General features: G+C 43.4%; 8 protein-coding genes across 8 annotated transcripts; 7 read left to right on the top strand and 1 right to left on the bottom strand.

The window, feature by feature from the left end:
• Window positions 1-1,328: 1,328 nt before the first annotated feature.
• On the top strand, window positions 1,329-5,665 carry EAE98_004393 (uncharacterized protein; the record flags this gene model as incomplete). The annotated part of the gene is made up of 6 exons (XM_038952013.1): window positions 1,329-1,413; window positions 1,474-1,767; window positions 1,819-2,723; window positions 2,775-4,374; window positions 4,943-5,255; window positions 5,356-5,665. The coding sequence occupies 6 exons, from the start codon at window positions 1,329-1,331 to the stop codon at window positions 5,663-5,665; spliced, it is 3,507 nt and encodes a 1,168-aa protein (XP_038811549.1).
• A 1,608-nt stretch (window positions 5,666-7,273) lies between these two features.
• Window positions 7,274-9,567, top strand: EAE98_004392 (uncharacterized protein). Its single transcript, XM_038952012.1, has 3 exons — window positions 7,274-7,774; window positions 7,826-8,907; window positions 8,970-9,567. The coding sequence occupies exons 1-3, from the start codon at window positions 7,624-7,626 to the stop codon at window positions 9,303-9,305; spliced, it is 1,569 nt and encodes a 522-aa protein (XP_038811548.1). The 5' UTR covers window positions 7,274-7,623; the 3' UTR covers window positions 9,306-9,567.
• Window positions 9,568-9,985: 418 nt separating this feature from the next.
• On the top strand, window positions 9,986-11,803 carry EAE98_004391 (uncharacterized protein). Its single transcript, XM_038952011.1, has 4 exons — window positions 9,986-10,585; window positions 10,646-10,819; window positions 10,956-11,520; window positions 11,615-11,803. The coding sequence occupies exons 1-4, from the start codon at window positions 10,154-10,156 to the stop codon at window positions 11,710-11,712; spliced, it is 1,269 nt and encodes a 422-aa protein (XP_038811547.1). The 5' UTR covers window positions 9,986-10,153; the 3' UTR covers window positions 11,713-11,803.
• A 125-nt stretch (window positions 11,804-11,928) lies between these two features.
• Window positions 11,929-13,483, top strand: EAE98_004390 (uncharacterized protein; the record flags this gene model as incomplete). The annotated part of the gene is made up of 2 exons (XM_038952010.1): window positions 11,929-12,130; window positions 12,183-13,483. The coding sequence occupies 2 exons, from the start codon at window positions 11,929-11,931 to the stop codon at window positions 13,481-13,483; spliced, it is 1,503 nt and encodes a 500-aa protein (XP_038811546.1).
• A 1,417-nt stretch (window positions 13,484-14,900) lies between these two features.
• EAE98_004389 (uncharacterized protein) lies at window positions 14,901-17,096 on the bottom strand (the record flags this gene model as incomplete). Its single annotated transcript, XM_038952009.1, has 6 exons — window positions 14,901-15,341; window positions 15,394-15,828; window positions 15,880-16,331; window positions 16,405-16,541; window positions 16,714-16,778; window positions 17,046-17,096. 6 exons carry the CDS (start codon window positions 17,094-17,096, stop codon window positions 14,901-14,903), a joined length of 1,581 nt encoding a protein of 526 aa, XP_038811545.1.
• A 1,507-nt stretch (window positions 17,097-18,603) lies between these two features.
• Window positions 18,604-19,731, top strand: EAE98_004388 (uncharacterized protein; the record flags this gene model as incomplete). The annotated part of the gene is made up of 1 exon (XM_038952008.1): window positions 18,604-19,731. The coding sequence occupies one exon, from the start codon at window positions 18,604-18,606 to the stop codon at window positions 19,729-19,731; it is 1,128 nt and encodes a 375-aa protein (XP_038811544.1).
• An 860-nt stretch (window positions 19,732-20,591) lies between these two features.
• Window positions 20,592-22,350, top strand: EAE98_004387 (uncharacterized protein; the record flags this gene model as incomplete). Its single annotated transcript, XM_038952007.1, has 2 exons — window positions 20,592-20,853; window positions 20,908-22,350. The coding sequence occupies exons 1-2, from the start codon at window positions 20,656-20,658 to the stop codon at window positions 22,348-22,350; spliced, it is 1,641 nt and encodes a 546-aa protein (XP_038811543.1). The 5' UTR covers window positions 20,592-20,655.
• A 1,295-nt stretch (window positions 22,351-23,645) lies between these two features.
• Window positions 23,646-24,572, top strand: EAE98_004386 (uncharacterized protein; the record flags this gene model as incomplete). Its single annotated transcript, XM_038952006.1, has 2 exons — window positions 23,646-24,290; window positions 24,420-24,572. The coding sequence occupies 2 exons, from the start codon at window positions 23,646-23,648 to the stop codon at window positions 24,570-24,572; spliced, it is 798 nt and encodes a 265-aa protein (XP_038811542.1).
• Between the last annotated feature and the right edge of the window lie 229 nt (window positions 24,573-24,801).

Here is a 24,801-nt window from a genome sequence, read left to right as displayed (position 1 = left end):
TTAAACAATCAAAAGATAAATTCTGATATCAAACAATTGAAGGATGAATTTGTTGAAAATTTCGAAAGTTGAGAAGTGTCCCGTCAGACCATGCATCCACAGGTGTTTATGCCATTTGTGCTTCCTGGATAAATATTCCTTGAAACTAGCTCTAGATTAACCATATCGATGAACACAACTCAATACACATAATTTGCTGAATATATCGTTTTGTGAGTGATAGATGGTGAAGTTTAATATGTTTGAATGATTGATGATTGAATGAAGTGAAGTTAGAGTTCGGTGAAAAATTTCCGATAAGCGATATGTGCCTGAGGATTTACAGCGCCCGCTAATTTGATCGCTAATGAAATAAGCACTGGATTGCCTGCCGGGGTTGCGAATTGCACCTGTCCTCCTTCTTGTGTAACAAGCAAACTTTGATTTTTGAATTACCTATTTAGATAGGTAATTGAGAAGCATAGTGATTGAAAATGTATCTTGTGAGAATCCTTCTGATTCTCCATTATTGATCGTTGATCTCAGCGTAACCATCGGTCACGCTTGAGTGTTGACCGTCGTGCTCTTTCGAATTAATATCGAGGTCTAATAAGGTGTGGTGTTAGCGATGGGGAATGTTCGACCCTGCTGATGTTGACATGGTGCTAATTATTTCCTAGTCCAGGAGAACGAGGATGTACTACACCCGACATCATATAATAGCTGCATAGCAATTGTCTCCTGTCCCTTGCTACAAGTTCGAATTGGCACGACGCTATTTTTCTTTAAACGTGTTGTCAAGAGTATAAAATTAGCTCTATATCTAGTTCGCCCCAAGCTTCAGGCATAAAAATCAAACACAACCTTGGAATTACATGCCGCGTTTGCTATACTCTTGTGGCGTACAACGGCTACCGGCATTCTGCATCTTGTTGATCAATCATAATTCTTGATTAGGTAGTCGACAGCCAATCACAGCAGATTGCCAAAAACAAGTTCAATATAATCTGTTGGCAGATTCAACCCTCTAGTGTGCATTCTCTGCAGCTAGCCGGGACCTGCAATTAATTTATCTGTCTCAAGGCCGGTAGCTGCGACCGAAATGGGCTCATGGAAATTTCACATCTACCTTCTCAGTCCCAATCAATGTATTCACTCAACGGATACAAGTAACCAGGAAAAGATGCAATGAATCAATCATATCGATCTTGGAAGTCGCATTACATGAATTGGTAATCGGGATTCATTTCATTTCCGATCTTAAAACGTGAGGTCAAATATATGGCACCAAGCTTGACTTTATACTTCGTTGGGATTTAGACTGAAGAGACAACGTATCCGCTCGCCGGATGAATCAACTAATTGTCACAGGAGCTACGCCAGAGCGGCTTGAGCGTGCAAGAGCTCTTCAGCGTAAACTCTTGGGGCTCATCTGTTAGTAAATTCGCTTGCAACGTTCATTTGTCGCGTCCCGTACTAATCCTGGTGTAGTAGCTGCGAGGACAGGCTTATTTGAACTTATTCGAACACCTCGAGAGTCAAGTATTAGTTTTAAGTGGAGGTCTACGAGTCCTGAATATGATGGATTTCCTAGTGAACCGGACGAAGTAAACGAATTCCATCCACTGCCGCAAAAAATGACCATCAAATGGTCGTTGGAAGATATCAATAAGTGTAACAAGGCAATTGATGGAGGCTTCATTAGTATAAAAGCATCATCAAAAGCTCATAGATGGACGAGACTCGATGTCCAAAAGTATACGAGAATTCGATTGCATGATTTCATAGGTGAGCGTACCAGAATCTAATGGAGATCAGCTAGGTGACTGAAGTTTCTAGAGTCTTCACTCGGGCATTCTCTTAATGCTCGACCGCGTTGGATTAGTCCGATCTCAAATGATGAACGGTTCAATTCCTACCGATGGCAGTTCAGCGAGACGTTTTCCGAGTTTAGGCAGAAGCCTTTCTCCCTATGGCTTTCGGCAAATTACTTTGAGCTTAACAATGCTTTAGATACTGGGGCCCTAACAGTTGTTCCAATTCGTGAATATGAAGCTAGCCAGAACAGAATCTCAACGAGAGTTTGCAAGCCAAAAGCGCAGGTATCGATCGGCCAAATGTCACCTTCAGCAGTCATACCCTTCCATGAGAATGGGACACAGATACCAGCAAGCGAAAAGGTTCAATGTAACAAAGCGGCTACAAGCTTCATATCAGGCAGGCTTCATGAGGAACATGGCACCTCGGATCTCATACTTCTATGTAACCAAGCATGGAGCCACTTAGAAAATCAGTATACGACGAATGACTGCAAAAACACCTATGCTAGGGCCACGCTTAACATAGGCTTATCTTTGGCAATCCAACTAGAAGATCAAATTCGACGTGCCAACGCACTTGAGAATGAGAACGATAGATTAAATGTACAAGTTTTGCAGTTAGAACACGATCAAGCAATGCTGCAACAAGAGATCTCAAATATGCGGGAGAAGGATGAGAAGGATGTTTCATCCGCAAGATTAGAGGGTGAGAAAATCGCGGAGGAAAACATATTGAGGCTCTGGAATTCGGCAAAAGAGAGGGGCAGAGTGATTGGGGTTTGTGCCATGGAGAAAATGTTTCAAAGGAAAGATATTCGGTCAGATATTATAAGTGAAGTTCGCAACGACTTATCGACCCCTTCTTTAGTCATACCAAACTCCAGAATTGGGGGAAATCAAGACTCTCCAAATGCTCTACAGAGGGTAAGATTATAGTATTTTACTTTGCTCGCATATACTAATTGAACTTCTTAGATTCCTCCAATCTGCGCGGACGAAAGTCGCGAACATCGATTCAAAGTACGCGCTCTAAATTCACCCCTACCTTCCAACTTGACTGGTCCGGCAGAAAATGCTATGGCTTCTTCCAATAATCTTCTTCCTGCCGTTGCAGCTTTTGAATCCCAGAAATCCCACCATAAAACTGCCATTACCAATGCTTCGGTACAGATCCCGCCTGCTACAAACGCATTCCACGAGTCTTTTCTCAATAGAATCCTTGGGCCTATGAATCGCACTCTCAATATAGTTCCGCCATCGCATATTCTAAGCCCCGTTCATTGGACGAGATTTTTCACCATAAATTTGGACACTCAACCATATATCTTCCCTCTATCAACCCCTATTCAAACTTACGGACAGATTGTCCATTTTGTCTCCCAATCCACAGCGGAATCGCCTCGAGCGACGCAAGGAACCGCTTATCCTACTCTTTTGCGACTTTCACAAGACACAGACGAGTATTATTACATCGGTCATTTTGTCGTAAGCAGTGTAGTCACAACAACAAACTTTAATCAAGTCTTAGAAAATTTGCCCGATCTCTCGCCAAATGATAGGCTTACCAAACACAAATTGCTCAAGGAAAGAAATCGGGCTTTGGGCTCAATATCAGGATTGGCAGATGAGTTGCCGGTTGATTTTTATACTTTACAGTATGTCTTCTTTGGCAAAGAACAATACAAGATTCTCGTAGATACAAAGAAGACGTATGATTCTATGAAAGCTGCAGATCATACCATCGATTTATTGATAGAGGCTGATAATCAAACCGATAAATCTTCCACTCCATCTACAACAAGAGATAAAGCCAACCACACAGATTACTTGTCAGAACCGCATAACCAGAATTTTACCCCTCCGGGTCTAAAGTTTCCCATCGCGCCTAAGGCAATGCGGAGTGATCAATCAACTATCGAGGATAAGACTCTCTCGGGGTCAATTCATAGTGATTCTATCCGTTCGTCACTTTCTCGGGTCCATAATATCCCAACGAAGCCAGCAGCAATGAGAGGTGACCATTTGTTCAGCGAGAGTGGGACTTTACTAGAGTCAAGTCTTTATAATTCCATCCGCTCATCTCTTTCTCAAAACGTCAATATTCCCAAGGGACCAGCAACAATGATGAGAGTGTATCCGCCTATTCCTGAAAGTGAAGTTCCATCACAGACAAAGTCAACCCGGTCTAGCACTATTAGCACAAATAATTCTCTAGAAAATGGAACATCTGACGAGCCGGTCGTAGAAGGGAGAAGCTGTACGATTAGTGGTAGGAAATTTCCGAAGAATTCAAATCATCATGACATTGTGAGCACACCGCTCGCTCATCTTAAAGATTCTCATAGAACAACTGCCACATTGAAATTGAAGGGAACGCCCACGTCTGGAAATCAATCTGAAAGCTTCGAAAACTCAAATCGTCACCACGCTACAGACTCACCATTCCCTTCCCCGAGAAAGAATCACGAAAAACTCCTACAGCGGAAAAGAAAACACACTTCAGATGATGAGAACCGAAGTCTGAAGGAACACTCAAGGGGCTTTGGCAAAACTGTTGGCCCTGATATTTGGCACAGTAAGAGGCCCAGAAACTTGTGATTGGATCGTCGTGTTTGCATTCATGAGTTACAATAATTAGTTGAAAAGGGCAGTATCTATAATTCGCTGGTGAATTCTGGGTTTATTTACAACATACCAAAGTCTGTTTTTGAATCAACTTCCTACTTGAATACAGAAGTTTTTGACATTTCAATGTCCAATAAGAACTCGATATCTCAGACAATCAGGTTGTCCCGAACGAGTTGAATATGCCAAAGTGTTTGAATGCACTGAATATAGTTGTGAAATAAGCGCCAGATATTGCTTCATCATATTGGGTATGAGATCGAACGAGACTGGCTATCTGTAGATAGATTATTTTCTAGGCTATGGATGGATTTGGGATCTCGTTTGGTGAATAGAGAGGACTAGATACTCTGGAGCTTATGAAAATACAGCAATTGGAAATATTGCTTTCCTCTCCATATTCCAGTAGTGTGTTGTGCATCTGTCTTGAAGATGAATCTCGTTGCTACTCGCGAATTTTGCTCTCGTTGTTCATTCAAGCAAACTTCTCAGGCTTAAGGATACTAATCATTTTCTAGTCAAAAGCTATCCGTTTCCTAGAATCAAGCCTAAGCCCATTACGTATACTGTGACAAAACCAGTCGCACGTACAGTGACAGGCAGGATCTCTGAATCCACCGGTGGCGATAAAGCATCGAAAGCTGCATCTGCTGCCAAAGGAAGACGCCTGAATAACACGACCAAGACTGATCCTAGACTTGCAAGCAGAAGTAATACCTCCACCGCTGGCCAATCTTCTGCGCAAGAAAGGGTGAATACGCCTCAGGCACAATCGCATGCTATCCCACCGCCTCCAAAAATCATGGGAAATAGGGAGGACGTCGAATCACTGTAGTCAAGAAGCAGTAAATTTTTCAACAAGACCGTCAGCACCAGCGGATGTACATCTTACTTCGGGAAAGATCCCTTGTCCTGACGCTACCGCTCATAGTCCTTCAATCGAATCATCCGCAGGTAAGCGAAAGAGAACAATTTCCGATCTTGACGCATTACCACAAAGCGAGAGGGCGATAACAGAGCAGAAAAAACGTCTCAAGTCTGAACAGTCTCCACAATTTGACACGATGAAGCAGCTCTGGGACCGCCCTCGCTATGCCATATCCGTCCTGGAAATCCCCACAGTTGCCGAAATGTTGATGTCACGTAAGGCGGCAATAAGCACTTTGGAGTTCGATTTGAATACGGTCTCCATAAGGAAGAGCTTATACTCTACTGCGAACCTGTTGACATTGGAAGAATGACTTACGACGATGCTGTTGAGCTCTGTGAGCCTGCTTTCAAGTTTCTTAATGATTTCTTGAGCAACTCGTTCGGACAATCGGGGTGCATTGAGGACTATCTCAAGTCAAGTAACTAGGTCACCAAAGAGAAGTAAGAAAGAGGAAACCGGCAATCTATTGCTGATACTCATCTTTAGGATAGAAGTGATCGGAATAAACAAGCCAACTGCTCATTGTTTTGATCCTCACCCGTCTCTCCCCCCTCAAAATCATCACTCAAGATCGTCCATTTTTCCTTTTCTTTTCCTTGCTTTTTTTTGAATGTTTTCATTGGCGCCCAATGGACCTCTATGTCCTTTAAACCTTTCTGGGGTCTCAAAGGATCTACTTATTTCCTTCATATGGATTTTTTGGGTCCATTAAACCTCTTTAGGGGTACAAGGCTTAGTAGCCCTTTATTATTTGTTTTCCTTTTAATTTGTAGTAACTTGTAGCTTGGAATGAATATAAATCATACTCTGCCACTCTTAAAGTTCAGAAAATCACTACAAGTTAGTATGATGAGAATGCAATTTGATTCATGTGACATGTTATCCAGAGCTGAGAATAGTTTTATTGCATGGTATCAAAGTGGTAGCAGACTGTGCCGACTTAAGAGTCAAGAGAAAATGCAAATTCTGTACCTGTATCCTGGACTCCATAAAAGAACCAGAAATGAGATCCCCCTCCACGAATTCTTCCACGATATACGGTGCAAGAGCAATTTTTCCAACGCCCAATGGCCGTGGAACTGGAATCTTGGTATGCTTACAGAGTTATTGGAGTGCAACAGCCTCGTTTTCCACCTTCTAGGCGCGATAGAGCGATCGACCTAATACAGCGAAACGAACAATGGCTTGAAGCCATCATTATACGTGACGTGATAAGTCAGATTGTATCCTCCAGTCTTCCATCGAACGGCAGTGAGTCCACTACCAGGCTAATGCTTCTCCGCGAGTTGGCAGGTAATTTGTTCTGGCTCAGATTGTAAAGTCTTTGGAGCCATACCATACCGTTTCTCTTTTATTCCTTCTGAGCTACGGAATTGAAATGCATGACTCTCTCGAGCTATTGTTACCCGATGCGGTTATCAAGTCGGGCGTTGGGAGCGTGACAAGCTGAAACGGACAGCAATGTTGAAAGGAACGAGTCGTGAAATTGATGGCGAGCCGAGTGCGGTCCTCATGAAACTAGGAGCGGCCGCACAGAGGAACAATGTCACGTGACACTCAGCAAACGCTTTCCAACCCCTTCTACTTTCTCTTTTTGACAATTAACGAATCTGTCGTCTCATTTTGGGCCTTTTCCGATCTTGGGAAGCATGGAATGATGATGGAGATACATCTATGTTTTCACTCTTTCAAGCGTCGCAGAAACGATTCTGGGCAGCGTTATTTATAAGACATCCCCTCTAAAGTTATCGAGTGGACGTGAAGTGAAGTGAACGGCGAGGAGAGATTGGTAGTTCCACGATATTTACCATCGAACACCAAACTCACACAATTGGTCAATGGTAAACAATTTTACTCTTCCATATCTCATCAAGATACCTACAGTCACAATATTGATATCACTTCTCATCCCTGCCCTTGAACAAGGGTTGCAGCGCGTCTGTGCAAATCACAACCTCGTAATCATCAAACTCGTGCTCCAGATGAGGAAGGTCGCGCGTCGCACCAGCATCGCGGGTTTCACTTGATCGGATGGTGAAATGTTTTATTCACCTCAAATCTATTGACTTTCTGTCCTTCCATCTAATTTTCTAGAATTATTTGTGTGTTTATGAGACGAAGAGATTCAACCTTAATAGCCCATCTAGCCGTCGTTTTTGCATTGGATTGGACAATTTGATACCGGATATTTTCGGAACCTCGGTATCACGTTCATTTACGGACAGTGTGATTGTTTGGCAAAAAGTATCTCCAGCAACTAAATTTGAGATGGCAACATCTCCAACATCCTCTAATTCAATCCCCCCATCAGGACAAACTGCTTCAAGTGGCAGTGCTGGTCAATTTGATATTGACAATACACTATTTGTTAGCAAAGATGTCTCTTTGTCCTTGAGTCCTGAGTCGTTGGTTATCAAAGGTATGTAGGTCTATTTCGTGTAGTATCTTCAATATACTCAAGAGTACACAGGCGCCGAGACAGCAAAAAAGCCAGAGAAAGGAGCAAAATCAGCCGGTGCCCGTCGTTCCGTAACACTGGATGCATCTGCCTACTCAGAGCCTGTTGGGGCATCAACTTTGAGGGCAATACCTTTACGTCAGATCCTTTGGGCTGAAATAACTGAGACTGAACTCATCATAAATTACGCAAAGGAGATTTCAAAAACTGTTCTTCAACCAGCGGTACTGAAGTATGTTATTGAAGAAGAGCGAGATCGAGTGGAAGCATGGGTTTCTAGGCTCAAAGATCGCGCATATGGCAAATCCCAGCAACAGAAACGAGTTAAAGTGATAATTAACCCAAAGAGTGGAAAGGGACAATCCGAAAAAATCTATGCAAAAGACGTTGCGCCTATCTTTGATGCTGCTCATCTATCTATCGATGTGACGGTAACTAAAGCCTCAAGGGAGGCCACTGATATTGTGGAAAAACTCGATATAGAAGCTTTTGATGTGATAATCTGTTGTTCTGGAGATGGTCTTCCATTCGAGGTTTTCAATGGTCTTGGCAAACGTAAAGATGCGAAGAGAGCTCTCTCGAAAATGGCTATCGCGCACATACCTTGTGGATCTGGAAATGGATTACATTGTAGTCTTCATGGTAATATAAGATCTACCAGTATCGCAGCTCTTTCAATAGTTAAAGGTATTCGTACTCCTTTAGACCTAATTTCGGTCACACAGGGCGAAGAGAGACATCTATCCTTTCTCTCGCAAGCACTCGGTATCGTGGCTGAGTTTGACCTGGGAACAGAGCATTTGCGGTGGATGGGAGGAACACGTTTTGTCTATGGTTTTGTCATGAAGTCACTCCAAAAGAAAATCTTCCCGTGTGACATCGCAGTTAAGGTGGTTGCGGACGATAAAGAGGATATCAAGCGACGTTATCGTGAGACTATGGAAATTGGGAGTACTTCTGAAGAATTGTTACGAGAGAATGGTTCGTTGGAAGGTGGTTTACCCAAGCTGAAATATGGAAATTCTAGCGACCCATTACCTCAAGGGTGGGAAGTAGAGCAGCATGACAACTTGGGAAGTTTCTACTGTGGCAATGTGAGTATTTTCCGTGATAAAAGTACCGTGACTATGGAATCGAGCTAATTAATACTTTTTAGATGTCTTGGATGGGAGCAGATGTAGATTACTTTCCAGCTGCACTTCCAAATGATGGTTGTATGGATATGGTAACCATTGATTATTCAAATCTTAGTCGACTCCAAGCACTTCAACTTATGCCGGCTGTCGAGAGTGGGAAATTCTTCGGCTTACCATATGTCAATTACCGCAAAGTTGAAGCATACCGCATCACTCCAAAGAACCAGTCAGATGGTTACATATCAATAGATGGAGAGCGAGTACCATTTGGACCATTTCAAGCCGAAGTACATCGAGGATTAGGAACGGTCCTTTCAGTATCAGGATATAGATATGAAACTCCTGGACCTAAATAATGAAGTGAAATACTTGGGGATATTTGAAGGAGGAAGTTGTAATATGACGCTTGGATACTATCTCAACACTATCGCTAGTCCATGCTTTTGGCATGTGCGTTTTGTTTACTCTATTTATGGAAGAAGATTGAAGTCTAATAGGTATAAAGTAGTGGATCTTGGCCTTTCGATGTTTTCTTTTGGGTGGATCAAACAGTTAGATCATGATTAGAAAACATATAGTTGCGTAGTTTTGCATAAAATTATACCAATCATACCCCGCTAGTTCCCCACAAACCCTAATTTTCCACCACTGTTGAATCTTCATCCAAGGTAACACGAGGAAGATCAGCCGGCGCTACCCCACATTGATTAGCTGCCGAACTTCCTCTATTATGGTCTCCCCGAATCCCCCGAGGTAAAGATTCGTTTGCAATGTTGCATCAGATCCTTTGTATCTACTTTAAACTGCATGCATACATTACCAATTCATGACGTCGATCTGTATATGGACCTGACTGAGTGTATTGATCTTGTGATGAGCATAATTTTGACATGGGCCGAAGGGGACCGACAGGTATACTTTGGACTTTTTGACCATGTGGAGTCGAATGAAGTAAAGCATGCGCTCCAATCATTGTAGGTCAGCAGCAAAACTAAGATGTAACCTTTATGGCTCGTTATACGGGAAGTCCTGTTCTTGGAAAGAGAAGATAAACTTGTTTACATATATGGCTCAATTCATACGGACTCCACCCAGCTGCATTCGTAGTACTTGAGCCAGAATCTCTATAACATGATGTCCTGCCCCGACAAGATGAGGGATTTTCTATGCAGTCACAGAGTACGACTCTTCTCTTCTGCCCATCATGTACTTCTCAAAAATCCTCCTTTTGATTTCCCCTCTTCTTTTATCCATTACCGCATCTCCAATCGAAGAACGAGCCTCCTGGCCTTACGCCCCCTTTACCACATCAGGTCGATGGATTCTTGATTCAGCCGGCCATAATGTGTCTTATGCTGGTGCCAATTGGCCTGGTGCTGCAGACACCATGATACCTGAAGGTCTTCAATATCAATCGATTGCCAGTATCGTGACGAAGATTAAAAGTCTAGGCATGAATGTCATTCGTCTCACATATGCCATCGAGATGATTGATGATTTTTATGCCAATGGTCAAGTGGATACATCGATTTTGACAAGTTTCACAAAGGCATTGGGAACAACTAATGGCACAGCTGTTTTCAATCAGGTTATCAAGAATAATCCTACATTCACAAGTAAGACAACTAGGATGCAGGTAGGAATGTTCCAATCACTGTGACTTTGAAGATGTTGCTGACCTGGTTAATGATTAAAGGTCTTTGATGCTATTGCTGCGGAGTGCTTCAAGCAGCAGATTTATGTGCATCTTGATAATCATGTCTCGAAGGCTATTTGGTGCTGCTCCAATACTGATGGAAACTCTTGGTTTGGAGATACTTACTTCAATGTTGCAAATTGGCAACGAGGTATTGCATACATGGCTACTCGGGTAAGTCATTTCTCTCCCAAGTCACTTCTGCCCGATCACATGATTCTATCCCAATCTTTCAATCCTCTCCATTTTTGAGGATATTCTCAAAGTCATCCCCCTTTCTCCATCCATTACAAGATCTGACATAAACCAGGGTGCATCCTGGGGTAACTTAATGTCCATGGCACTTCGCAACGAACTCAGAGAACCAACTTCCAACGCTTCTCTCGATTCATCCTCATACAACTGGGCAAATTGGTACACCAACGTTGTAGCCGGCATGAACAGTATCCATACCGCTAATCCCAACGTCTTGATCTTCATTTCTGGTCTCAATTTCGATACCGATTTATCAACCATCCCAAACGCCGCTCTTCTCACACCTTCCACCACGCAAAAGTTCCTTAAATCATCTTTCTCATATGCTAACAAGTTGGTTTTGGAACTTCACAATTACGCAAGAAGTACTAGCAGCTGCTCGAGTTTGCAAAGTAGTCTAAGGTCTCAAGGATACAATGCTCTGAATGCTGGAGTCACGAATCAAATGCCAGTGGTGATGACGGAGTGGGGTCATGCACAGACAGCGGCGGATTATGCAACGGTCTATTCGACTTGTTTGAAGACCTATCTAACTTCCATCAAGGGTGGCTGGATGGTTTGGGTCTTGAGTGGAAGCTATTATATCAGGTCTGGAAGTCAAGATTTCGAAGAGACATGGGGTAAGTTTTTCTGAGTTTTTTGTGATTTCACAATCTATGGACATGAAGAGGAAGACGAGCATTCTGAATCCTGAGACTAACGAATTTTGTATAGGCCTACTTACCCATGACTGGTCAGCATGGAGAGATCCAACAGATGTGGCGAATGTGATTGTGCCGATGGTCAGTGGAACGAAGATTTATTCGCCGTAGAACAGCTACCATAGGTGGTCCACTATATTAGATATAGCGAAATGAATTTTACCTCACTTTACTTCCTTTCACTTTGCCTCACGTCAACAATGTTTACTTGAATGATTGGTAAAAACCTAACAAGGTTTAGCGCGTTCGCCCACAACAAACGAGACTTTTACAAAATCAAAATATTGATCGATCTTACCTTTCAAAAATTACACCACATAACCCAAAATGGCGCTGTATGAAAAATACGAAACCACATGGCCCGCCATGTGGGAAATCATGAAAGCCGATGACTTCCAAATAACATTGACTACCATCGAAATAAGTAGGGCTAAATGGACTGCCACCGTCAAGCACAAAGCCATTTATGCCGACTACCACTTGCAAGTCAAATTGTACTATGTGGAAAAATTGATGTGGCGCGAGCTCTGTAAGTTATTCATTTTGAATGAGATATTGGATGAGGATACTGATAACTCTAGTCAAAAGCCATCCTTTCCCTGGAGTCAAGCCCAAGCCAGTTACAGGTGCACAACCAGCAACAGGCGAGAGCTCGAAGTCCAATGACAAAGGGAAAGACACGAAGAACGCCAACGCCCCTCCTAATCTTACCAAAGAACAGGAGAATTCCGCCAAAGCTAAAGCGATTGCTGATGCTGCTGCCGCCAAGAGAACTGCTGAAGCTGAAGCCTCCAAAGCCAAAGCAAACGCCGATGCCGCCGCCAAGAAAGCTGTCGAGAAAGCCAAAGCAACTGCCAACGCTGCCGCCGCCAAGAAAGCCGCCGCCAAGAAAGCTGCCGACAAAGCAACTGCTGAAGCTGAAGCTTCCAAAGCCAAAGCAATTGCTGATGCCGCCGCCAAGAAAGCTGCTGACAAAGCCAAAGAGACTGCTGATGCTGCTGCCGCCAAGAAAGCTGCCGACAACGCCAAAGCAACCGCCGATGCTGAAGCCGCTAAAGCGAAAGCAAAAGCTGCTGCGGCTTCCTCAGCCAAACCCACTCCACCTTCCGCTCCCTCCAGATTACCAAGACCGCCAATGCTCACCAAACAAGACAACAGCAGTATACCTCTATACGCAGTTGGTCCTGTTCATCCCCATTCAGCCAAATCATGGCTTATTGGTGCTCGAGGTAGATCTGTGATGGCGGTGGAAAAGAAGTTTCCCAATGTCCGGATTCAATGTGGAACATTTAACCTCCATTTAATGTTCTACGCCGAACCATGGACATTGAAACTCAAAGACGACCAGAAGGTTCGTGACGCGTGTGCGGAGTGTCAAAAATTTCTGGGAGCGTACTCCCGGGAGGCCGCTAAGGTACAGCCAAGATCCAAGCCACTGTTTGCCGACGGGTATTTTCCTACTTGGGCAGCTACAGTTGGCTATTCACCTGCTGCAGCCCCCGCTACAAATGCTCCACTTCGTCCAAATGCTACTTCAGGTACGACTTCATCTACTCCTCCAGCTCCACAGGATCTCAAAAAAATCGACGATGCTCTAGAGAGTGACCATATTGGTTCTTGGTCAGAGGAAGTCGAAGCCGAAGAGCTTGACGATGAAGTTAAAGATGATAAAGTAGAAGAAGAATGGGTGATTGATGTACGCATTGCTAGGCAGAAGAAGTTGATCGCTCATCATAAATCAAAGCCAAGATTTCATGGTAAGAGTGATGAAGACATCTGGGAAATCTTGCAGGAAGATTATGCGTGGGATGAAGAATTCCAAGACTTCGCCGGGTTCTCGGGGGTTGATGGCGGAGATGAAGGCAGAGGTTCGTGGGATTGATTCAATCCCTTGTACGACCTTCCCTCCGTCTTCCTCTTCCTCTTCTTCTCCTTCTTCTGCTGCTTCTTCTTCTTTCTCTTCTCTCTTCTCTTTTATATGTTTCGTTCAATTTTGTATCCCAGGCCTCTGTGCTTGTATCCCAGGTCTCCGTGCTTGTAAACGCCATCTTCGGGGCTTCAAACCTTTTTCGGGGTTCAGAGTCTCGTCGGCTCTCAAAATGTCTTCATGTAACTAGTTTTCTTTCCACTGGGGAGAATGTATATGATATGATATATATCCCATACATATCCCATTTGATACTTGTGAAATATTCTGACTACTTGCTGCATCTACCTCCCGATCCTCTCCTACAGATGAGCGCGTAACTCATCTCGTTGCCCCCCCCCCTCTCTTCTATGCTTTCCTTGTGCGTGCTGCGTGATTCTTTTCCCTCCTCGTTCTCGTTCCACCTTCAATTTGCAGTATTTCATTATCAAAATATTACTCATCATGCTCCCATCCCATCCCAACTCCTTCTATTTTCTACTTTGTCTTCACACTTCCCTCCCCTTTCTACCCTTTCTACCCTTTCCACCCTCTCCCCCCCTCACAACCACAATACCATCACAAACATAAGAACCACAAACCTCCATCCCCCAACTTATCAATCTCACAAAACAACTTCCAGCCCTTGCAGCCCCCCAATCCAACTACTTTAGACCATGCTTATCAACCACCTAATCAACCACCTAATCAACCACCTAATCAACCACCTAATCAACCACCTAATCAACCACCTAATCAACCACCTAATCAACCACCTAATCAACCACCAACACCACCAGCTATGATATTCTTCTAATACCTATCTATAAATTTGTAAAAGAGTCGTCGGGGAGGGGCCAGAGGTGTAAGTTGCGAAAAGTGATGGTTGAAAAGGCCTCAGAGGAGAGGAGGGCCGGGTATCCTTTTAAGTGAGGGACTGGAAAATGAGGCGATGATTCGCTTGTGGTGATTGTGTGAGGTGATTGTGATTATGAAAGGGTAGAGGTAGAGGAGGGGGGTAAGATGGATATCATCTCAAAACCTAGGTCAATCAATTAGCTTCGCATCTTAATCTAGTATACTATACTCACTGTGAACTCATACTCTCCTCCCCTTCCCATAATACCAACCGCCCCACCCATTCTCCACGGCGGCGATGAATACAACCACTAAACTTTTGACTCCAGGTATCATGAGTATTTCAGGATATCAGATTCACAGCCCTAATCATAAACTTCAACAATAAAGCAATGTGAACCGTCGAATAAATTAATTCATGTGCCATTTCATTTCATTCATTGCATGCGTAGTCTAAATACATTTCCCCTGTCGCCGATTTTAGGCATGAACCACCAATGCGCTATCTTTCCCATCAATAAAAAATATATCCAATTTATGCTTGGTAAGTAGAAGCGGAAACGTTTCCTCCACGTCCAGTCCAGTTGACGTGAATATCCTTTCCGACTGGGTATTTCTCAGAGGCGTGCTCTGGCTTGATCTTGAAGGTGTGGGCACCAAAGTAATCTCTTTGAGCTTGGAGAAGGTTGGCTGGGAGATCCTTGGTACGGTAACCATCGAACCAAGACAAAGCAGTGGAGAAAGCTGGGGTTGGAATACCCATAAGGGCAGACTTGGAAACAACATCTCTCCATCCTGGTTGAGCCTTGTGGATAGCCTTGTTGAAGAAATCACTGAACAACAAGTTCTCCAAGTTATCATCAGCACGGTAGGCAGCTGTGATATCCTTAAGGAAAACGGATCTGATAATGCATCCACCTCTCCACATCAAAGCAATGGATGGCTTGTTAAGCTTCCATTTGAATTCCTTGGCAGCCTGAAACATTATTAGTATCAAAATATTGTTAAAAATTGGGATCTGATCATACCTCTTGCATAAGCATGAAACCTTGAGCGTATGAAATAATCTTTGAAGCATACAAAGCTTGCTCCAAATCCTCGAGGAATTGCTTCTTGTCACCCTCGAATTTGTTTGATCGTCCAACGTAAGAAAGGACCTTGGAGGCACGAGTACGCTCCTCCTTGAGGGATGAGAGACAACGGGAAAGGACGGATTCGGCAATCAAGGTAACTGGCATTCCGAGGTCAAGAGCGTTAATGGCAGTCCACTTTCCGGTACCCTTTTGTCCAGCGGAATCCATAATCTTCTCGAGAAGTGGGGTTCCATCATCATCGTTGAAGTACATAATATCACGGGTAATTTCGATCAAGAATGAATCGAGGACACCCTTGTTCCATTCGGCGAAAACATCACCAATTTCCTTGTCTTGCATACCGAGACCACGCTTCATGATATCATAAGCCTATAAAAGTTAGTTGAGAACTTTGGGGATGATGACTAGAGATTTACTTACTTCGCAAATGAGTTGCATGTCACCATACTCAATACCGTTGTGAACCATCTTGACGTAGTGACCAGCACCCTCATCACCAACCCATTCACAGCATGCCTCACCGTCAGATTTGGCAGCGATGCTTTGGAAAACATCCTTGATGTATGGCCAAGCCTCCTCGTTTCCACCAGGCATCAAAGATGGACCATATCTGGCACCCTCTTCACCACCAGAAACACCGCTACCAACGAAACGGATACCCTTTTGAGCCAAGTATTTTGTTCTGCGGTTGGTATCGGGGAAATGTGAGTTACCACCATCAATGATGATATCACCTTCCTCAATGTGTGGGAGGATGGTCTCGATGAAGTCGTCAACTGGCTTACCAGCCATGACCAAGAGCATAATACGACGGGGCTTCTTCAACTTGGCGCAGAACTCTTCAATTGAGTGTGCACCCTCGATGGATTTGCCTATCAGGATTCACCAGGGTTAGATTTTTGATTCTCGTCATCTGCCAAGAGAGGACTAGGAAAATTATCATACCCTTAGCCTCATTCTCGAGGAAACGATCAACCTTTGATGTGGTACGGTTGAAAGCAATAACGTTGAAACCATGGTCAGCAGCGTTAAGGATAATGTTTTGACCCATAACAGCCAAGCCGATGAGGCCGAAATCTCCGCTGCATCATTGTCAGTCAGTGTATTGAAAGGTGATATTTGTTGGTGTATTTGAGTTGAGAAGAAAGATGTTTGATGGCGGGGTATTATTTTTTGCAACGGCAACATGGAGGGGAACATGTCTTTTGTTGAATGTGTGTAAAGAGTGTAAAGAGTGTGTAAACGAATACTTACGTTGCTTCTGGTGCAGACATCTTGAGATGGTTTTGTAGATGAATTAAACGTTGATTGAATTTATCCTGATGATAGTTCAATGATTGTTGTTGACAAAAGAGTTGAGAATTAATTTGTTGTTCGGAAGAAATGGGGGGGAAGAATGAAGAGGGAGGGAGACTAAGATATAAGAGGTAGGAAAGAGATGGATGGGATGGGAGGGGAGGATGGTTAAGTAATGAAAGATGGTTGGGCCTTCTTCCAAACCACCATTTTTAAAAGGAGGGGCAAAGCAAAGCAAAGCAACGCAACGCAACGCAACGCTCTCTTATTATTCGATTAGTTTAACTTACTTCAGAAGCACCGGCACCGCTATTACTATTTCGTGGGTTTCCTGGTCTCATGTTCCTGTTCCTGTTCATACTCCGTACTCGACCCTCTCGTTCCCAAGATCGATGCTAGGTAGCTCGATGGATGACCTTGGATGACCTTGGATGACCTTGGATGGCCTTGGATGACCTTGACCTCTCTCTCTTCCTTACCTTGCTTGGATGAGATATTCTCCCAAAGTGTCCCAAGAATATAAACGCCGACGAGCTGTTTTCGGAAGAACTTTTTGGAGATTATACGACGGAGAGGAATATTATGATGTAGGACGGAAAATGATTGGATTAATTCTATATAAGATTCTTTCATGATTTAACTCTTTTGGTCAATTAATTTGATTCGACGACGGTGATTGGTTGAATGAATTACCCCTCCTTACTAACTCGTCCCTCGTTGATATCTTCGGTGAAGCTGTATCGAGAAGAGAAAAGATGCGTCCGGGGATCCAAACTAATATGGCTTTGTTGAATATGGCTTATGCTTATGCTTGTGAGACATTTGTTTGCTCGGTGACGCCTCATGATTATTCATCCAATTTGATATTGATACCTAGGTACCTACCTGCCCTGCTTGAGAGATTGATAGTAATCACTCGTGGTATATGTCGACTCGTATAGCTACTCTACTATGGGAAACCAAAGTATTCTCATTCTCATATCATACTTGCGATGTGCCTAACAAGTAGCTCCAGCTTTTCTTCATACCATACATCCCATACATCCCATAAGATTTTCCGTTGAATTGGAACCACCAGTGACCATTCCGGCTCCTCTGTGTCAGGTTGTTGGTCTTGTAACTTGCAAGTGTAAGTTGTCAATCCCCTCCACCCCACTTTTATCTACAGATTTTCTTCTGTTCTTGTCATTTCTCCGGCTGCGAGCTTTGTAAATTGTACCACACTCAAGGCACACTCATCTCCAAAGTACAATGTCCATCCTCGTCAACCAACTCTTCCAACTCAGGTCCTCGTTTATGGAAATTCTGGAAATCTAGACTTCTACATGTTTCCCTTCTCTTCTCACCACCAACAGTGATGACGAGCCAAGCGGTTGTTGATTTTTCTTACTAGGTATGTCGTAGTTCACCCCACCAAGCTAAAACAACCGGGAAATTCAACTTTCCGATCGGCCCGAAACATCACTTTGGAGCCTATATTTTAAGGCATGACTACTCGTACTGAGTCAGCTAATGCTCAATCTGAGCTGACTAACCATCTATCACGTGTCGTAAAATAATTCTGGATTCATGCATTCTCGGCGCCTCATCGTAGACAACAACGTCGGTCGCATTGCCAGATCATAAATTACCTATCATAACCGTATCAATCAAATACGCGCACATTTCAACGCCACTTAATAACAAATCATAAGATATCCACATCAGACAAGTTCGCAACAATCACGATAGAGTTCCGCAAGAACTATTCAGTTTCTGTTTAGGATTTTGGGGATAACCAGTGCGTTTTGAAAGCGCAAAGGTACGTCTAAACACTCATCAAGAGATATATACGTACAGCAATTCATCATGTCCTATCCTCCTCCACCAGGTATTAAATCTACTCCTTCGCCACATCCCTCCTTGCCCGCCCGACCACCTCCATCCACAAATCCACAAGCCGGGTTTAAACCTGCCTTTAGCAATAACAATAATGGCCCATCGAGACCTCCTGCATCGGGAGGATATGGCGGCTTTAATGGTTTTGCTCCCAGATCAGTAGCTGCTCCGGTACAACCAAGTTATCAAGGCTTTCAACAACCTCCCACTGCTTATCAACAACCCCAACCATACAATCCATATTCTGCCGCACCGCAACAAGAAGCTGCATATGGAGCGGCACCACAAATTCGAAATCCCTTTGCGCCACCGACAGCATCTGCAGCACGTGGTATGGGTGGATTTGATGAAGATCCAGAGATGGCAGCACAGATAGCACAATGGCAAAGCGCATACGCCGGAAAGGATGCAAATGCTACTTCTGCCTCTAATAATGGTTATACTGGAGCTGTTCGAAAGTATCCCACAACTGGAGAAGTATCAACATCAGCATCGAATGCGAATGCGACACCATTAGGTAGAACCGAGACTGGACCTAGTATGACTTCACAAGCAATCACGAACGCGGCGCATAATGATACAGGTGTCGCAGCAATTGTGTCGGATTCTAAGACCAATCAAAAGACAGTTGTACGAACAGGTGGTGGTTCACAATGGACAGATTCTTCCCTTCTTGAATGGGATCCTTCTCATTTTCGCCTTTTCGTTGGTAATCTTGCGGGTGAAGTTACTGATGAATCTTTACACAAGGCATTTTCTCGTTGGACATCATTACAAAAAGCACGAGTTATTCGGGATAAACGTACTACGAAAAGTAAAGGATATGGATTTGTTAGTTTTAGTGATGGAGATGATTTCTTTCAAGCTGCTAGGGATATGCAAGGAAAATATATCGGTAGTCATCCTGTTCTTTTAAGAAGAAGTACTACTGAGATCAAGGCTGTTACACCCAAGGACACCAAACATGGAAAGAATAACAAGAACAAGGGTAAAGGTGGTAATAGGAATGATGGAGGACAAGGTAATAAAGATAGGACTGGAGCTGGCATTCAAAAGGCAGGAAGCAAAACCAAGGGTGGCTTGAAGGTTTTAGGATAATTATCAAAGTAAGAGTGGACATCAAGTCAGTGGGTATCAAGCCAGTCGAAGTATATGGGAGAGGAAGAGAGGGCGAGAGAGAGAAGTAATGATCGTCGGCGCATGTCAAAAGGACACATACCGAGGTATGGCTTTGGATTTGTTAATGGCAAACTTTCGATCGAGCTGATCCTTGAGATACAACGCCACGATAATTTGTATGGTCGAAATTACCCAGAGCAGAATTATTTACTTAATAGAGAAGCATAACAATTGTTTGCATTTATAATTCAGACTATATCTACATACAAATCATACCTAGTCTTTGGTGAAATGATAGGTAGGTGTCGCCCTGATTATCGGTTCGTGAATAAGGGGGATAATAGCAAGAAAATGCTCCCAGTCAGGTTAGTCAGCTAATTCTGTACAAAGCATACCCCGCCTCGAGCCCGCGTGCCTGCCAAAGAAAGAAGACTTCCCCATACTATCCTACCCCGCCACATATTATCAGGATTTATTAATTCAGCCTTGATGATACCTAAGGTTGATTGCAAAACCTTTTACTGGCTCGCAAGAAAATTTCAGAAACACACCCCTTGTTCCATCGCATCGTGTTTCAGGCAAAAACCAAACAGTTTTGGTGTTGTCAAAGCTGTAAACATGTCAAATGGCATGTGAAACCGAGATGAAAGATGAACTTGATCGTACTTGATTGATGGATTGCCAGGGTTGTCTTCTTTCGTTGTTGAAACGTCCATCGGATTGCCTGGTAGATTGTTTCCAAAGTGTTGATAGTACGGTTTTGTATGGTTTGGCGATTCGAGGGTGTGGGATAAGATATATATATATATATGTGTGTGACCCCCTTCTTTCTATTGTTGTGAATTACTTGCATTTATATTTTGCATCACATTTATACATATTTGATCAAGAGAAATTGAAAAGATGGGGAAAACAGAATGGTTGGCCTGTTCAGCTCTTGCTGCAACCTTGGTTTATATATTTCCACAACACTTCATTGTCGACCGGATTTCGAGATCAGCGATTCGTTTTCTTTTAGTTGATGTTTCATTATTTTCATTTTGGCGCATGTTCATATATCCTTTCTTCTTTAGTCCGCTTCGTCATCTACCTGGTCCAGTGGTGAGTTTTTTCGACTCTTCAGGATTTCCTTCAATCATTAATATTTATATCTAGTCCCATAACTATCTCTGGGGTAATGGCACAGCACAATTTACCAAACCACCTGGACATGAAATCAAAGAGTTCGTTAAAAATGTACCGAATGATGGTTTAATCCGCATTCGATCCTTTGGCAACATCGAAAGACTTATTCCCACATCTCCTCAAGTATTGAAAAGTATTCTAGCGGATAATTCATACGATTATGAAAAACCACATGGAGTTCGGAAATTCCTTTCCCTGATCTTGGGCGAGGGGCCTATCATGTCAGAAGGTTCTCTTCATAAATTTCAACGCAAACATCTACTTCCCGCTTTTCAAGTCAAACATATCAGAGGATTATACCCAGTATTCTGGTCCAAAGCTCTTGGTCTTGTCGAAGGTATCTCTCAAGAAATAAGCGAAACGAGCACATTGGAAAAAAGAAATGAATCTCATATCGAATTCAATGAATGGGCTACTCGCGTTACATTAGATATTATTGGTGTAGCCGGTGTGGGTAGAGATTTCGGTGCTCTTCGAAATCCAGATGATCCTCTCGTACGAGATTACAACGAACTTCTCGAACCTACCTTTAGTAAAGGTCTTTACTTCGCAGCCAATATCTTCGGTCCTCAAGATCTCATTCAGAAACTACCTTTCAAACATAGCAAAGTAATCGCCGAAACAACCGGTAATCTCCGAACCTTTTGTCGCGAAGTCATCGACAAAAAACGTCAAGCAGTAAGCGAAGGTAAAACAGTCGACGGAATGGATATCCTCAGTATCCTCGTCCGATCCAACGACTTCAGTAACGAGGATCTCGAAGACCAACTCCTTACTTTCCTAGCCGCCGGTCACGAAACTACATCCTCAGCACTCACATGGGCCATTTATCTCCTCGCCATCCATCCCGAATGGCAAACCAAACTCCGTCAAGAAATCCACGCAGCAATTCCTTCTCCCAGCGATCCCAACTCCCCACAACCTGATCACACAATCATCGATTCTCTCCCCATCCTCAACGCCATGATTCAAGAAACGCTCCGTCTCTACCCCACCGTTCCTCTCTCCGTGCGCAAGACCACCCGCGCTACCAGCATCTCACTCCCCAACTCCGCACCCATCTCCCTTCCCCTCGGAACACGCGTGCTTATTTCCCCGCTCGCCATCAACCGATCGCCGCTTCTCTGGGGTGCCAAAGCAGACGAATGGTCTCCGGAGCGTTGGCTCCAAGATGGATGTGCGAATACTGGTGGTGCGGAGAGCAATTTTGCGAACATGACGTTTTTTCATGGGGAGAGGAGTTGTATTGGGAGAGGGTTTGCGATTAGTGAGTTTAAGTGTTTGTTGGCGGGGACGGTGGGGGGTTTGGAGTGGGAAATGTGGGATAAGGAGGAGGAGGTGAAGGTTGGTGGGGTGGTGACGACGAAACCGGTGGGAGGGATGAATGTGAGGATGAAGGTTGTGGGGTGGTAGGGCTGTTGGGTTTTTTGGGGTTATTGAGTTTTTCAGGGGGGGGGGCTCTTGGGCGGATGTTCTTGGGAGTTTTATGAACTTAAGGGTATGAACTTGATGTTTCCACGGTATATTAGGCGTTCGGTGCAAACCATTAATAGTTAAGATAATGAATACCATACAACCTTGAATTCTCAAGCAAAAGTGACCAAAAGCAAGTAAGAGAAACCATGATCTCATCACAAATCCGAAACCACCCAAAAACCATAACCCGAGAAGTCCTCAACCCCCAGAATCTCTATATATCATCAACCTATCTAGAATCTTGAATTTCAAAGTATTAGGATTTCAGAAGAATGAATAATTCCTGTTACCTAACAAACGTAACGCAGTATTTAGACGATGATGTGATTTTGAAACACCCCGAGAAGATGATTTGTGATTTCGTATCATCAATCTAAGTTCTACATAACCTCCTTTCACGAAATAGGAGATCCGTGGGTAGATATACTTCTTCAGCTTGAGAGGATGTTAAGGTATACGTTCCTTTCCTGTTGCGATGGCGTGTGAATGAGTAAGACAGATGACTGAGAGCAGGTGGAGATGCTAACCAGGATCAGATGAGAACGGTGATCTGGGGTTCACGACAATGCTGAGGAAGAGTAGGTAACATGCTGATCTGGAGTCGATGATAGCTATGAAACTTTCATTGACTGCTACGCAACACATAATGTAGTGCAAAAGTTGTGTGTCTATAATCCATAATCCAGAGCCAGTTTTTGTGAATTGTGCCAGGAATTACTCTTCCAAATTTCCCCTATCCTATATTCCGAAGCGAAGCTTTAGCTCTGTTGATAGCGATATCCCATAACCACTAATTAACAACACCTCGAACTCATGAACCAGCTTCAGAACAGTCACATTCATTATAAATCTCTCCAAACTTCACTTTCACTTTCTTATCGTCGGCCTCATCACAATCAATCATTTTCGCGTATCCAAATTCACTATAAAATACCAAAAGTCAACTTTGAATGTAAGCGAATGAAATTTTGATACGGTCAGTAAGGTACTTTAGAAATACCTTGTGGTCCTCCCCAAGCCTCTTCTTATGTGCCGTAGCTTTGACTGAAAATACTTTATCTTCTTTTTTTCCTTGAAAGTAAATCTGATTCTAGAAAAAAACTTACAACCATTACGACCTGCATTACCACCACCATATCGACAATTACAACTAACAACCACGATCGATAAACACAATTGACTAACTATACACAACAACGTATTAACAATTCATAAATACCTTTACAATCACAATGCTTTTTCCTCAATTCAACCCAATTGCTCCTGCAACTTCCAACAAGATGCACGAAAAGATTGTTCATAAAACTCTTAAAGGTAGAGTGACGAAGAACATAAAAAAGACGGTGACGTCTCCTAAAAAGCAGGTATCTAGCCCAGATGAGATGATGTCTAACTCAAAGCCAACTTCTGCGACCTCTCCCAATCGTCCTATCCGACTCATTCCTTACCCCTTGAGCAAACAGCAAGCAACTTTGCTTCGAGGAATAAAGACTTCCTTGAAAAAGTCTAGCAATCCCGTTGAACGCGTTGAACCCAAGCAAGATCAAATGGATCTTGATGGAAAGATCGAATATACTATCGAGACGAAGACGTCTGGCAGAATTCAAACGAAAAAGTCGGGAAAGTCCGAAAAACCAGTATTCAAGTCAAAATTCGCCAAAGAAACTACCTTTAGCGGAGTTGTCAAGAACAAGAAAGAGGCAAAGCCGGTGCTCCTCCCCAATTTTCCAAAATGTCCAAAGTCTCCTCTAGCTATCTCGGAAAGTCGAGTCTTGCAACGTCCAAATGGCAAGGGGCTTGTTGCCTTGGGTCGAGAGGTAGTGAGATTCGGGGTTGCGAATGTGTTGAGATCTCTTGAAAGCGATGCAATGGATACTGTCAGTATATACTCTTGCGTACCCTATAAGCTCCTCGTTGTATCTCTCGTCTATGTAATTGACTTGCCGTCATTCCTCTTTTGAATTCGCTCAATCTATCTAGATACAATAAACTAACGATCCAATCAGAGCGAAGATTATGACTGGAACTACGACGGATTCAATGGATATCTTTTGGAAGAGCACAGGGCTAAATGTGTACAATTCCCGGAGATGGATTTGGAACCCGAGACCTTGATCCTTTATTACAAAGGAGAGGTCAATGAATATGGTATTGCTTGAGGTATCATAGCCCGAGATTTTGGCACAAAATTGGAATTTTCGAAGGACTCATTGTTTGTTGTCCCCATTTGGATTGGATTGGATTTCCTGAGCGAATGCCGCAACTAACTTTCTCTTAAGAATATGGTACTGATAGCTACTCATACCTTTGGCCGAACCAAGAATCCTGAGAAAATGGTGTTCCCATCTGCGAATTTCCTATAAATTTCTTACGCGTTGTTGTCTTACG

This window comes from Botrytis deweyae, assembly GCF_014898535.1.
Source record: "Botrytis deweyae strain B1 chromosome Unknown BDEW_008, whole genome shotgun sequence".
NCBI lineage: Eukaryota > Fungi > Ascomycota > Leotiomycetes > Helotiales > Sclerotiniaceae > Botrytis > Botrytis deweyae.
This window is presented reverse-complemented; position numbering and strand designations above follow the sequence as displayed.

What these genes read in the sequence shown, in the direction of transcription:
- EAE98_004392 (XM_038952012.1), top strand. Translation starts at nt 7,624, where the DNA reads ATGGCAACATCTCCAACATCCTCTAATTCAATCCCCCCATCAGGACAA. An exon ending in TGAGTCGTTGGTTATCAAAG is followed by an intron (nt 7,775 to 7,825) that starts GTATGTAGGTCT and finishes AAGAGTACACAG; the next exon opens with GCGCCGAGACAGCAAAAAAG. An exon ending in GAAGTTTCTACTGTGGCAAT is followed by an intron (nt 8,908 to 8,969) that starts GTGAGTATTTTC and finishes AATACTTTTTAG; the next exon opens with ATGTCTTGGATGGGAGCAGA.
- EAE98_004391 (XM_038952011.1), top strand. Translation starts at nt 10,154, where the DNA reads ATGTACTTCTCAAAAATCCTCCTTTTGATTTCCCCTCTTCTTTTATCC. An exon ending in GTAAGACAACTAGGATGCAG is followed by an intron (nt 10,586 to 10,645) that starts GTAGGAATGTTC and finishes TAATGATTAAAG; the next exon opens with GTCTTTGATGCTATTGCTGC. An exon ending in TTGCATACATGGCTACTCGG is followed by an intron (nt 10,820 to 10,955) that starts GTAAGTCATTTC and finishes GACATAAACCAG; the next exon opens with GGTGCATCCTGGGGTAACTT.